The sequence below is a fragment of the Marmota flaviventris genome, chromosome 6, assembly GCF_047511675.1.
Source record: "Marmota flaviventris isolate mMarFla1 chromosome 6, mMarFla1.hap1, whole genome shotgun sequence".
NCBI classification, from domain to species: domain Eukaryota; kingdom Metazoa; phylum Chordata; class Mammalia; order Rodentia; family Sciuridae; genus Marmota; species Marmota flaviventris.
The window spans coordinates 146249168-146262858 of record NC_092503.1 but is presented as its reverse complement, the minus strand read 5'-3'; the positions used below and the strand labels follow the sequence as shown (position 1 = coordinate 146262858).

The following is a 13691-nucleotide window of genomic DNA, read 5'->3' as shown; positions in this document are numbered from 1 at the left end:
TCCTCTGTGTCCCAGTTTTCCCACAACAGCTTTTGGTTCCATGGGAATTGTTAAGTGCATCATCAAATTGTTAAGTGCATCATCAGCTTAAATAATAAATTATCTGGTCACCCTTTTGTGACAAAGTGGATATGAGAGAGCAAGACTCAACCATACAGCCAGCTTCTTCGTGTCTCTTCCTAAAGCAGACCTAGGGTAGGGCCTTAGCAAACCGTGCTCTTAGGCAAACCTTGGGTTTGATAACCATAAAATTGCCCTGCTAAAAAATCTTCAAGAAGACAAAGAAGATTTTAGAGCAAAGGAGCGCACAGCATGGGTGAGGCGCACGTGTACCGCAGAGGACAATGCACAACAAGGTGACAAGGTGCGTGGGCAGAAAAAGATGACTCCAAACTTCTGTTGGCATCCAGATAATGTCATTGCACTTGGTGATGCTGTGAAGAAGGTGACTCATCAAGCAGAGAACAGTTTGATTTCTCTGAGTCTGACATACAAGGGGACACCCCAGGGAGCCTATTCCAGCTTGAAAGATACTAGAATGATTTCTTCCCGGTTGGTAAATATCCATAGCAGAAAGGAACCTGGAAATGTCACCCTGGCTGCCCCCTTTTCAAGCCATAAGCCCTCCTCACAAGCCAACATCTGGAGGGTTAACACCTGGTCAGGCTGGAATCACCAGGAGTCTCACCACAGCTCTGTCCCAGTCTGTTCCAACTGATCAGGGCCCATGCCATGCCATGCCATGCCAATAGCTTAATACTGCAAACACCACCCCTGGACATTTCCACAGCAATTTGGGCAGAAGGGGCCTGGGATTACTCAGAATATTTAAAAAAAATAAATAAATAGAACAGAATACAGAGACAAGGAAGCTCCTGAGCCAGTAAAGCTGCATGTCAGATTCCTGATGTGTCGCCGCTTCCAGCTGTGGGCAACCTGTCATTCTTGGGATCCATCATTTCCATCATCTGGTGTCCCCAGGCCTAGGCCCTTCTCTTTTCATTATCCAGTGGCACCAGTTCCAACTCTTTTTCTGATTATTGCCCGGGGTTGAAGGGAACTGGACAGCCCCTGCCGTCACAGGCATCGATGTAATTTCTTCCGATGTCCTTCCTGGTGCCAGATTCAGAGACAGACACGGTACATTACAGCAAGCTCTCTACCAACTGTGCGTCATCATAATAAGGAGGACTTAATTCGCCCAGTGTTATGCAAGTGAAATTTTTGTACTGCTAGGGCTCAGAAGACATGTAGAGCATTGATCTGCCCCAGAAAAAATAAAATAAAATAAAAAAACTAATTTCCACTAAGCTCATGGACAATCTGGAAAGAATCTACATTTCTCCAGTCCCTAGTACCCATGCTATGCCTCTGGTGCAGTAAATTTAAGAAAAAGGTGTCAGGAATTTTGAGTTTCAGTTTTGCTGTTCGTCTGATGATGGAGGACTGTGGACAAGTCACTCACCCTTTCCAGATGTCCCTGTCCTTGGCTGTCCCATGGGTAAATAACGTGGTCCCAACTTCCTGTAAAGGACTGTGTGGTGAAGGGTCAAATGGGAGAAGGAATGTGGAAAGGTCATGGAAAACCAAGTTCTCTGCAAAGATGCGGGGTTGTGGTTAAACCCGGGAGGTCACGGGAGCAAAGACACTTGCTGTCCTGAGCTTCAGACTCAGGACCCCAGACTGAGTGGAAATGAGGGAGGAAGACAGGGTGGGAGGAACCCCACTGAGAACACGATATGGAAACAGCACAGATTTGCACATTGAGAACTTGGCTTGAAAAGCATTTTTGAAGATTTTAGACATGGAAATTTTGTAAAACACATTGGCCGTTCACTATAGAATGAAAGAGAAATGACCCAAAGAATTCTCTTTCACTTATATTATGGAGTCATCATTTGGTAATTAAATCTAAAACAATAATAATTAGAAGTTCCTAATCGTACTCTCTTCTGCCTGTAGAAATTTACTTAATGATGCAGTAAGGTGTGTTTGCCTCTCAAAGCCCCTTTTCTCTTTCCCTGTATTTTTGTTTTGGCTGGGCTGGGGTTTGAACAGGAAGTCGTGGGCTGTACTCCTGAGCTGCACCCCCAGCCCTGATTCTTCTCTTTCATCTTGAGGAGATGAGTCTCCCAACCACTATCAGTAAGGCTGGGAGGCCAAGCTTTCATAGAGTGCTTTTGCATTTTACCACACAGAACCCTTCATGAAGGTTTGCTTGGACATCTGTTTCCACTGACCTCTAGGTGCCTTTGGGTGAAACAGCAAGCTCTCCAGAACTGAAGAGTTCTGTCGCCAGAGATGCCACAGCTTACAGCTTACTGTATGATCTTAGGTCAATCACTTCCCTCTCTGGACCTTGGCTTTTTCACAGGGAAAAAAATTAAAGTTTTTCTGTTTTTCTACATGAGCAAGAGTCTTCCTGGGGCAACTCTAGTTTAGTATAATTCCCTGAATTGTTTTGGGAAAGCACAGGTGGTTAAGCCTGTAGTTCCTATCATAAAAGAAGACAATCCCTGGGGAGAAAGTGAGTTCCCATTAGTGGGGTCCTCTCCCCACTCCCCCTGCCAAAGGTCACCTCTCCCTGCCCGGGGTCCACCAGGGGCTCAGGGTCTGCTGGTGCTTGGAGTCCGGAGATCAAAGCTCTGCTGGGCCATTAGTGTGAAGGGAGAAATCTGTTCGAAGGGGGCTTCCAGAAACTGGGCTTTTACTGGGAAAACAGCAGGGAGAGTGAGAGACCAGCCCGTCAGCTCACCCCGCACTTTGTATGGCCCTTGAGTATTGTGGACTCTCTGCTCTGTTTGGAAAATAGGAGTTTCTGAAGATCCTCCCAATGCACTTTACGGCTGGTCCCCGAGTCCTTGGGGGCTGCCAGACACCTTTCATTTTCCTTGCAGGGAGCCCAGGGAGAGAGATGGAAAAGTCGGGCTGATGAAAACAAACCAGCAGAACAACTCCACCGCTCTTCCTTGCTGTGTGGTCTTTGGAACTATTCTACTCAGCGCCCCTCCCATCCCAGGGTCCATGTTTTATCCCCGAGTTGGGGTCTGTTTTCTTTGTGCCCCTTCAACGTCTTCATGTAACCTCAGACCATTTTGGGGAGCTGTTAGAAAAATCCCCCCACGGCCTCATTAAACAGATAAGAGTGGGCCAAGGGGGATGAGAATTGCCAACCTGAGGGTGGTCCCCCTGCTGGGGCACTGATCAGTGATCTCCAGGAGCTAATGCCTGTTGAGTGCTGGCCTCCTGTCAGCCACTCTTCGAGAAGGCGGTGAGGCTTCTGAAGGCCCTCCCAGCTCGGAGGAGCTTTTGTGGGTAATGGCCATTCACAACCCTGTTGGCTCCAACGGTCTGGAAGGCCAGAGGAGGCCTGCAGTGGAGAGGAGAGTGGTGCTGCAGGGCAGGTGACTCAGGACCAGCACCTGGTGTCTCTGCTGCCACGGGCACCTGGCCAGTCCTGCACTACCATAAAGAAGCCACGGTACTCAATGTTCCTCAATAAACAAAATTCTTAATCTGAGCAAATATGAAGCCAGCAGGAACCTTGCTCTCTCCTGGCTCTGACAGATGGGCCATTTCCAGGAGTGACTGCAATGTTGAACGGCGTGCCACTGGGTGTCTTGCGAGGGGTCGTCTTTCCATTACTTCCGCCAGCCCATTAATATGGAGAAAGCACCTATCACCACCTGGATCCTGTCCCATAGCTGGAGGAGTGACGTTAATGGATAAAGTCCCTGGAGAGTTTTTCAGGTGACGGGGAAGTAGGACACAACATCCAAGGGAGGACAGAGAAGTTAAAGCTGCTTTATTTTATTTATTTTTATTTTTTTCATTTTGTGTTGATTTTGCTGTGACGCCATCTAAAAGCAACTTTTAAGATATAAACCACGATCTCTCTGGATCAGCCTGGTCTCCTTTCCTCCTCCTGCCCCCTTTCTAGGAAACCATCTTGAACCATTTCCCTTGGTAATTCTTCTCCCCCTTGGCCCGCTCTTCAAGAGTTTCAGAAATGATTCAAAATTCAGTACAGTAGGGAAAAAAATATTTATTTTCTAAAATCATTACCTTGACCGGCAAAACAAAGCATGTTCTCGATTTCATTCAGAAATACACATTTTAAAAAAAATACATAGACCAATATGGCCTGCCCAGACATATATTCAACATGGTAAATATAAGGAATAAATTGTTTGAATATAAATATCTATAAAAAAATAAGTACATCAGAATTCAATCTAACCTCTTCCATTCGTCGGTTATATAAAAGAAAATAATTTTACTGCTTTAAAGCAGAACCAACATCTCCTTCCCTGTATCTTTCATAAACAACCCTATACCATTGTGTTCCCCAAACTCAAGGTAAGGGAGTCTCCTCATTGAAGGGTCATCTTCTTCTTACGGATCAGAGCTAGAAGATAAGCATCGGAATGTTTATCTACCCCTGACACATGGGACCAGACATCAATGGGACCAGGATTTAGCATGGGAAGTTGAGGGTGCTGGGAGGAAGGGAAAGAATTTGGGGAGGCGAGAATTAAAAGTGGAAAGTACATCTGCCGGAGTGCAAGATAGGTGAGGTAGACTCATACTCATGAAACTCATCCCGATTTACAGTAGTAACAGTTTCTTTCACTTTTGCACTTTATGACTTAAAAACAAAGTCTTCCCCCCCCCCTTCTTTACTTGTCCTTCGAGTTTGTTTTCAATTTGTTCAGTCCTTAGAAAAATCTTTGCATGGACTTTGGAGTTTCTCCCTGAAATGTGCCCGATGCCTGAGTCAGACACAAATTCTCCCTTAGGACTTTCTTCAGAAACTCCACCCTGGTGTGGAATCTCCTTCCTCCATCTGGAGGATGCCACCCCATTCGGATGTCACGGTGTCTCTGCTTTCTGAGCAGTCCCTTGTCTTTCCCAAAGACCTGAGACACAAAAGCAGTTACCACCAATGGAGCCAATGAAGACCTTTCTTGGAATGTTCAGAATGAGGACGCTGGTCCTTTGCCAGTCTGGAGTAGAAGTAGTCTAGGCAGGGAAGGTTCTCTTGCTCTGATCCCAGCCACTGCGGTAGGAGAAGAGTGTCAGCCACGGGACTCTCTCTCTCTGGAGGCGATGGCTTCACACGGGCCCAGGAGATTTGTAATCAATGTGTTCTGTTGTGGGTCACATTCTTCTCTCTGGAAGATTGGGCTTTTTGCTTTGCAACACGAAAAGATGTTTTGATACTGTTTCTGATGGCATCCAACCTATTAAAACAAGACGGAAGGGAAAAAAATGTTACAAAAATAAAGAAGAAATCGCTCCTTGGCCCAAGAAATTTCTAAAATTAGAATTTGGCACAAACAAATCTAGACCTGGTTCCTGAACTTTCACCATGGACCACAACAGTGATAAACAGGTTTTCGATAAAACCTCAACTGGCATCTATTACCATTGTGAAAATAAAGCCTGCCCTTTTGCCTAAGAACGGGGAGAGAGTTCATACAGTCATGTCTAAGGTGAATTGGCCACTAAATACGATTTTAAAATAAGCCAGGGATGTTTGAATATTTTCTGTAGCCTCGTTTCCACCTCTGCTACTATGGAGAAACTTAGCACAATAGTTAGAGGAATCTTCTAAATCACATGATAAATTGAAGACAAAAGTCAAAAAGAAAGGAAAAAAGAAAAGGTATCTGGGTAGGCTCAAAGAAAATATGGCAATTTTTAAATATTGGGCTTGTTTGTTTGCAAGAAAAAAAAAAAGAGGAAAGAGCTGTTATGTTGATGTAACCATGGACATGGTACAAACTACTAGAAAAAATCATTTTTCAGGTCAGTTCAGCCCCTGTGGTCTAGTAGAGGGCACTCCTGGCCTGAGATAAATACAGAATGTGCCCCATGGCAGGTGAGAAGGAACACTGGCTGAGCTGTCCTCCACGTCAGTCATAAACAAGCCAGAAGTGGTTCAGCACTGCCAAGCCTGGCTTCTGAACACTTTGATCACAGAACTCCTTGCCCTTGGGTTTCTAGGAAAAGTTTCCAGAGACCATAATAGGGATATGAAGGACATGTGACAGGTCTGAACCTAAGCTGCTTCCCTCAAGCTTGAGTGTTCCAAAACCTTCAGGACTCGGAAGGGTCATCACTGCAGAGTTGCCCATAGCAACCCCACGAGATTGCTTCATCCAGATGGCTCCTCCATCCCAGCCCACAACAGACTAAGAAATGAGAGAACTCTGGGAACGACGCTGACTTTCCACAATTGCCTTCCTCTATTTAAAAATAATAATAAGAAGAACCTGAAAAACGAACATGTTTCAAATCTCACCAGCCCTTCCTCATGATGTTATTGTCCCTCTGGCCATTTGAATAACTGCCACTTTTGAAAGAACTTGACTGTATCTGGCTCTTGGACTTAAAAAAAAAAAAAAAAAAAGTCCTCTCCTTGAAGTGTTGTTTGTTTTTTTTTTTTTTTTAATTTCTCAAGGAAAGAAGCAAATACATGTACTCAGGCAAAGACTGGACATGGTCAAACAACAGAGGTGTCTCGGGGTTTATTTTGCTTTGGAAAAGCTACTTGCTGAAGTACTGAGGGCTTCATCAAAATATTTGAAAGGGATTTCTTCGCTCTCTTTAAGGGACACCTATGAAGAGCCCCTTTGCCACTGTATCCAAAGCCCTTTCCCAAACATGGGCAGGAGGGACTGCCACGCGGGCCGTGGGCACCGGTGAGCAGGGCAACTGTTCTTAGGAGCATCTTACCTTCTGATTTTTATTCCCGCCACCAGCTGCTGATAGATGCACTTCTTGTCAAATCTGGAACAGTCTTTTCCTCTCTTACGGTTATTCCAGGCCTTCTCCATCGTGTCTTGGGCCCTGTGAAAACACCCAGGAAAACACATTTCAGCAGTGGAACCTTCAGACTCAACTTGACCCTCCACACCCCTGCAACTCTCTCTGAAAGGAGCCTCCTCGGGGAGGAAGCCAGGAGGCTGCACAATGCACTGAGGGAGCAGAGGTGCTTCTACTCACCTGAGATCCTTCCCTGCTTGGCAGAAGGTCTGGCACTTCTTGTCTTTTTGGCTGGCACACTTGCATCTGCCCCCGTGCTCTGCTGCCTTTATGGGAAACAAGTCCTTCAAGGATCGTCTGGACCTGGAAGGGCTTCCGAGCCCATAGGGAACAATGCGCCTGTTGTGGAAAGAGAGAAACATCAGCATAATTAATAGTCTTCCTAATGGCACACTCTTTGGGGCAAACCCATTCCACGGGACACACAGGGAGCTAGTCACCCAGCCCTGGGGAGAGTTACTGAAGAATGTACAGTGTGGCAACCACCGGGGACACATGCCCGTCATTGACCTGAGGGTGTACGCCCACCCAAGGGAAAACCAGTTTTCCTGATTCAATGAAGGGTCATCTCAACTCTTAACAAAGTTCAATTTCTTTTCCATCTAGGCAACATTGTTTTTTGTTGTTTTTTTTTTGTCCCAAATCATGAAATCTCTGTTCTTGTTTCTGTTTCATATTTTCTTCCTTTCCTAAAATGCTCTTAAGGTAATAGCTGCTCAAGGGGAGGAGCAGAGAGCAGAGATCTTAAGGCAAAACCAGGATTTATAAGATTTTTAAACTCTATTTTCAATTTCGATATTATAGGATAATGGTAAAAGTGCCCCTGCTGTGGGAAGGAGGCACAAGTTTGCACATTTCTCTTGGAGTTTGGTGAAGCCCCATGGCAGTAGAACTTATGTCAGAAGGTTTGCCAAGAATTTGCAAGGGGTCCATTTTGACTCTCACCTAAAAAATAAGGTTCTCTTTTTGGAAGAACCACCTCACTAAGGAAGTACAAGGCCCATGGTGGTTTGGTTCAGTCTGGTTTGGATTTTGGTCATCTCTTGACATAACATAGGCCACAATGTGCTCACTTTTTACTTCTGATGGATAAACTGGTTTTCAGGACAGAAGGGAGAACACAGCTTTTCTTTACTCTTAGAAGGGGAAGAGACACCCAAGGGTGGTATTTCTATTTTTGTCTTAAAATAGGCTTTTCTAAAGAGAAAGTACAGAAAAAGGAGATCCAGGATCCGGTTCTAATTCTGCCACAAACTTACTCCTGTACAAGGGACATCAGTATTTGGGATATTAGTTTTTCTGTAAGTAAAATGAAAGCATCGGATCCTAACTCTCTGCGATCCCTTCTTCCTCTGACCCTGAACCCTCCTATGAGAAGCAGAGGTGGGCCTAACCCACACAGGACCTGGGCAACGTACTCCCCAGACCCAGTCTGCACCCACCGCTGACCTCCCTCACTTAGTTTCTCATCTGCAGTGCTCAGAAGCTTGTGGCTTGTCATCAGCCCTTCTTTCTATCCCATAATGAGTGGCCTGAGCCACAGGGCATCAGGAGACCCTCTTCTCAGTTGTTAAGAATCAAGCTGTCCTGTCTGAGTATCGTGTCCGCTAATGCACTTCCCCATTGTCAGAAGGGGTGCCTTCGGATCCCAAGCCAGGTACTCCCCAGCACAGGAATGCTGGTAACGGGGCTCTGGGGTAGTCAATGTTAAGGAAAGACTGGAGTTACGATGCCCTCTAGAGACTCACTCGGGAGTGTTGACCCAGATGATGTCCAGGTGGCAGAAGTAGACACACTCCTTATCCATCAGGGAAGAACAGGAGCAGCGCTTGAACCGGTGGGGCCTCAAGGTTGTGTTGGGAGGGGACTTGTCCCCTCCACTTTCAGCCCCGGCCATGAGCTCAGCTCCCAAGACAGCTGCAGAGAGAGAGGAGAGAAAAAGCAGGTCAGTGAGGGACGTCTCCTCCGATGCCCAGAGACAGGCTGGATCACAGTATTGACACCAGATTTAGCACAGCAGATCAGAGCAGATGAAGGTTACTACTGTTCTTAGCCAAAAACACAACAGAAGGAAAGGGTTTCTTTCTTTCTTTTTTTTTTTTTTCCTCCTTAACATGACTTCACCTTTACCCTGGCTGGCTTATCCACCTGCAGGAAGATTATACAAATGCACAAGAGATAAACACCTGAACAGGGACTTACCAGCCCCCTGGAAGAACCCTTCAAGGAAATGCTTCAAAATACTCTCTACCTGAAATTTGAGTTGGCTTCTGCTTGGAACTTCATAAGACAGCACAACCCAGGGTGGCTTAAAATTGGCTGATGACAATTAAAACATTGACTATTCCTGTCTTTGGGACCACTTCCCCACACAGGGTGTGCTTCCCTTTAGGAGGTACCAACCACTTTATACCTTATACAGGGCACAGAGTAGAGTGGTCCAGATGATATATGATAGTATGATACAGACCACTTGAAATCTATCAGAGGCATGATTAGAGACAGCAGAGAAATTAACTCTGCAATATTCATTTCAGGTGGGAAAACACAGAAACCTTGACCAAGAAGCCACTTAAGAGACCTAGGAAAGGTTCTGAGGACTTTGAATCCACAATCCCTCTGCAGTGTGACAGTGGGATGTACATCTCCCTCTTCCCTAACTCAGCATTGCCTCTTCTTACAGACAATCTGGCCATGCAGCTTATCTGCCTGATTTTGTACATTTCAAATGATCAGACACATTCCAGGATTTTCATTCCCTTGACGTCCCTTTCTCTTTGGTCAGGGTCATGAAAAGACAAAAAAAGTGCATTGACCCTAAAAAAAAAAAAAAAAAGATGCACACATACTGTCTAAATCCTTAAGCAGCTAAGAATTATCCCAGCTTCCCTCCCAGGACAGGTGAATACAACTGAAAATAGAGCTCACACTGTTTGGGGTGCCAAAAATCTGCCAAAAGAAACCTAAAGTCAATAATGACAAATTTTAAAGAAAACATCTGCTCCATCCTGAAACCGCCTAGGGGGTTATTCCACACACTGTCCTTCTGCAGGTGATTTTACAGCTCACATAGTGCTTGAGTGACTTGAATAAAATTCCTTGGCTTGAAGCTGGAATGTTTAAATACTTTACACATTAACACACTATTGAGGCAGTGTTCAAATAAGATATAATAAGATCCTGAGCAAACCATGTACCTGTATGAACACACGTATTGCAAACTGTACGTTTGGCTAAACGGCAGCTGCTCCTTCACTTTTTCTTGAGTTATTTTTTTTTTAAAGTCAAGAAAATACATTTTGCAATAACAATTTTAAAAAGTCATTTGAAAGCTATTGATCTTGAATTGAATTTTTTTTTTCACTAGAAACTTCAATACCGTGGAGCGAGCCTTCCCAGATACTTTTGCTCTCTGAGCCGCAATAATAAAGTGAAGGGGAGAAAACAGACGCAAGAACGTCAGGAAGGTGGATCAGAAGACATTCGCGTTCCCAGATTCCCGAGTCGGCCGTGCCTACCTGTTTCTGAAGCTCCTTGGAAAACCACCAGCAGCAGAGAGAAAATCATGGGGAAATAATCCATTCTGGAAAAAAAAAAGAGGATAAACCAAAAAAAAAAAACCGCCTTCGCGAACTGAACTCAGAAGAAAAGAGCTTCGGTTCCCTAGAAGCGCTTCTAGCTATTCAGATCTCAAAGCGATCCTTCCAGCTTAAGTGCCCTTTCACAGGCAAAAAAAAATAAAATAAAATAAAAATAAAAGCCCTTTCTGCCAGCCGAGAAGGCAGGAGAGGCGTTCTGCGAGCGCACGCGGCGGCCGAGCGCAGGGACAGCAGCAGCGGAGACCCGGACCCGCTCGCTCGCTCGCTCCGTCTCCAAGGCAGAAGCGCGTCTGACTTGGACAGCTCTCGGGCCGGCTTTTTATATTGCACCCCTATAGAGTGGGGGTAAACAACTCCAACTTTATTCCAGCCCTAGACAATGTTATTGTGTTATTAGTCACCAACAGGCAACGTGCAGCCAGAGATAAGGCCGCGCTCTAAAGGAAATCACTGCGGACTTCAGAGGCAGACGCCCGCCGTCTGACAATTCAGGGGCAGGGCTAAGAAAAAGAAAATACCCATTAGAGACCTTTGGTAAACCTGCCCGTGCAGGGCCGGAGTCTGCTTCCCCTTTAGCAAGCTGCAAGCCCCAGAGTTCAAGAATCAGAAGAGGGACTCCAGAAAAAAAGTCATACCATTGGTATGATAAGTATGAGCTGCAGTTTAAATAGATTGTATTGTGTGCAGGGGGGGGGGGATTTTTTTTTTTCATTGTTCACTTCGTTTTCCTTTTATGTCTCTCTAATTTCTTACTCCTGATCAAACAAGGGGACACCCTCCCCCGTGGCTCCCCCAGACTCTGGGTCAAATTATTTTGGCATCAACCTGCTTCTCTCTTACTCAAGCCCCCTCCCCCCCCAAGTCTTTCTTTATTTTTTGACTCATATTCTTTGCATCTACAGTGAGAAAGAAAGGTCCGTGAGGGATTGGCAAGGAAAGGGAGATTTAGAAGAAAAAAAAATAGAGCCCTGTCAGGCACCTATCCCATTTTCCCCCAATATCACTGATTAGAAGCCCCCATAATTTCTTCTCTGTGCTCCCCCATTGCTTCCCCTTCCAACTCCCCCTACTGTCAATACCAACAATCCGAAATGGCAGGAGACGAACACCAGGGGGAGATGAAGAGCTACAGGGGTTGATGTTCTACTAGGAAGAAAAGTAAAAGCCCTGGCTTCTAAATGACAGAAGGAAACCAGATCTGTGGCCAGGGCCAAGGAAGGGCAGCAAGGGTGCCTGAAATAGGAAAGAGGGTGCACTTCCACATGTCCCACTTACTCTCTTCACAAAGACTGCTTTCCTGAGTCTGTTCTTTAAAAAAACGTATTCCTCTGGTTTCCTCATTTGTAAAAGAGTGTTCTTGTAGAGGTATGTGAATGCATTAGGGATGGTGTTGGGATGGAGGAAATGCCCACACTGGATAAAGGGATCAGTTAATACCTTATTTAATAATGTATTTTCCTGTCTGTTTAACCTCAAAATATCCCCCCCCCCCGCCACACCACCACCACATGCACATGCCTCAAGGTGCCCACAGGGTAGTTAAGGTGCAAGTGACCATGAGCCTTAATGAATAAAGCAAAACAAACATGTAACACATTGGCTTTTCCAATCAGCACCATTTTTTCAGGTGAGAAAACAGAGGCACCCGGAGGCAGAGTGGATATCTGCACCTAAGTTCTCCTAGGGAAGGCAGGGAGACAGAATCAAATCAGACTTTCTTCCCTGCACACAGAAAAGAGGTCTATGTCCAGGTTTTAGGGTCTAGGCTGCACTTCCTCCATCTCAGATGGAGCCTTTACTACAATTTTTTCCTGGGAAGGAGAGGGGGATTTCCAGCATTTCTTTTTCTTTTTCTTCCCCCAGCATTTCTTTTCAATTTTTTTTTTATTAGCACATTATAGTTATACATAATAGTGAGGTTCATTTAGACACAATCGTAAGGTGCAAGGAATAGAATCTGCTCCATTTTGCTCCTCACTGCTTCCTCTCTCCCCCTGTCTCGATTTTACAGGTCTTCTATTTATTTATTATTTTTTAATTGATGCTTTTATAGATATACAGAAAGGTGGAATTCACTGTGGTACATTCATATACATACACAGCATTATTTTTGCATGGATATAGTTCTAGTGCTCAACAACCCAGGAGGATCCTGGGGAACCATTTCGTCGCCTCTAGAATCTAAAGGACAGATTTTTTTTTTTTTTTTTTTAGCCCAAGGTGGAACTTGGATCTATTTGCTGTGGACTTGGATCTATTCGTCCCCCTCCACCTCCCTGGAAGTCACAGTGGGGGAGACCCAGTAGCAGGGTCAGGTCCAGGATGAGATCTGTTCCCTAAAAGAGGCACTACAGTAAAAGTTGGGGACAGGGGAGAGGCAGGAACCCTCCCTCCCACACCCACACCCACACCCACACTCTCGGAGATGCCTCCACCCATCCCGGGGCCTTCTGCCTCCGCGCGCTTACCTCAGCCCAGCCCTGGGGGCCCGCCCGGGGAGACCAGGCTCCCTCTAGAACTGGGCGAGAGCAGGAAGCCAGCTCTGCCCTCCCCAGTTCAGGCAGGGGACCTCTGGGAGAAAAGAGCTGATGTCACATTCACAAGATCCAAGCTTTCCCCCTGCGGGAGAAAAGTGGCTGGGAACTGTGCCTTGGCAGGGATTCCCGCCCCCACCTCCACCCCACCCCCAACATACACACACCTTTTTTTTTTTTTTAATCTGCTGGCATATTTGACCAAACACTGGCAACAGTCAGGACCAACCTGTCTTCAGTCCCTCCCCGGAAACCACCGCCCCCGCCCTCACAGGCATCCTGGGTCCAGCCTGGGCTACCACTGCTGGGAGCCCGGCTCCCTGCCCCGCCTTGTCCCCACCTCGCGGGGGCTGCCCCCGCAGGTGCCGGGCATGCGTGATCATCAGGTGCACAAGTGAAGCAAAACCTCCCCAAGCACCTTCCCACCGCCCGCCCTCCCTCTTGTCCTGTCACCCTGTGAAGGTGTTGGAACTAGAAAATCAAAGACTGGGCAGCGATCTGTCCCCAACTTGGTCTTGGTCTGTAAAAGGACACCTGTAAATAAAAGTGCAGGATCTCAGACCTGGAAGTGTAATCTTTCCAAGTATAATCTTGCTCCCATGTTTTGAATCCCGAGTCGTGGAGGTGTCTGTCTGTGTGAGCACGCCCGCGCCTTGAGGCCAAGGGGGTGGCATCTGCAGCCTCTGTCCGCGTCTCTACCTGTGGCAGCAGCACCCACTTCTCCTGT

At 46.2% G+C, this 13691-nt stretch overlaps 1 protein-coding gene across 1 annotated transcript; it reads right to left on the bottom strand.

The window, feature by feature from the left end:
* Positions 1–4389: 4389 nt before the first annotated feature.
* Edn1 (endothelin 1) lies at positions 4390–10879 on the bottom strand. Its single transcript, XM_027948060.2, has 5 exons — positions 10350–10879; positions 8580–8748; positions 7012–7170; positions 6742–6855; positions 4390–5243 (listed from the first exon to the last, which is right to left on the bottom strand). Exons 1-5 carry the CDS (start codon positions 10411–10413, stop codon positions 5141–5143), a joined length of 609 nt encoding a protein of 202 aa, XP_027803861.1. The 5' UTR covers positions 10414–10879; the 3' UTR covers positions 4390–5140.
* Between the last annotated feature and the right edge of the window lie 2812 nt (positions 10880–13691).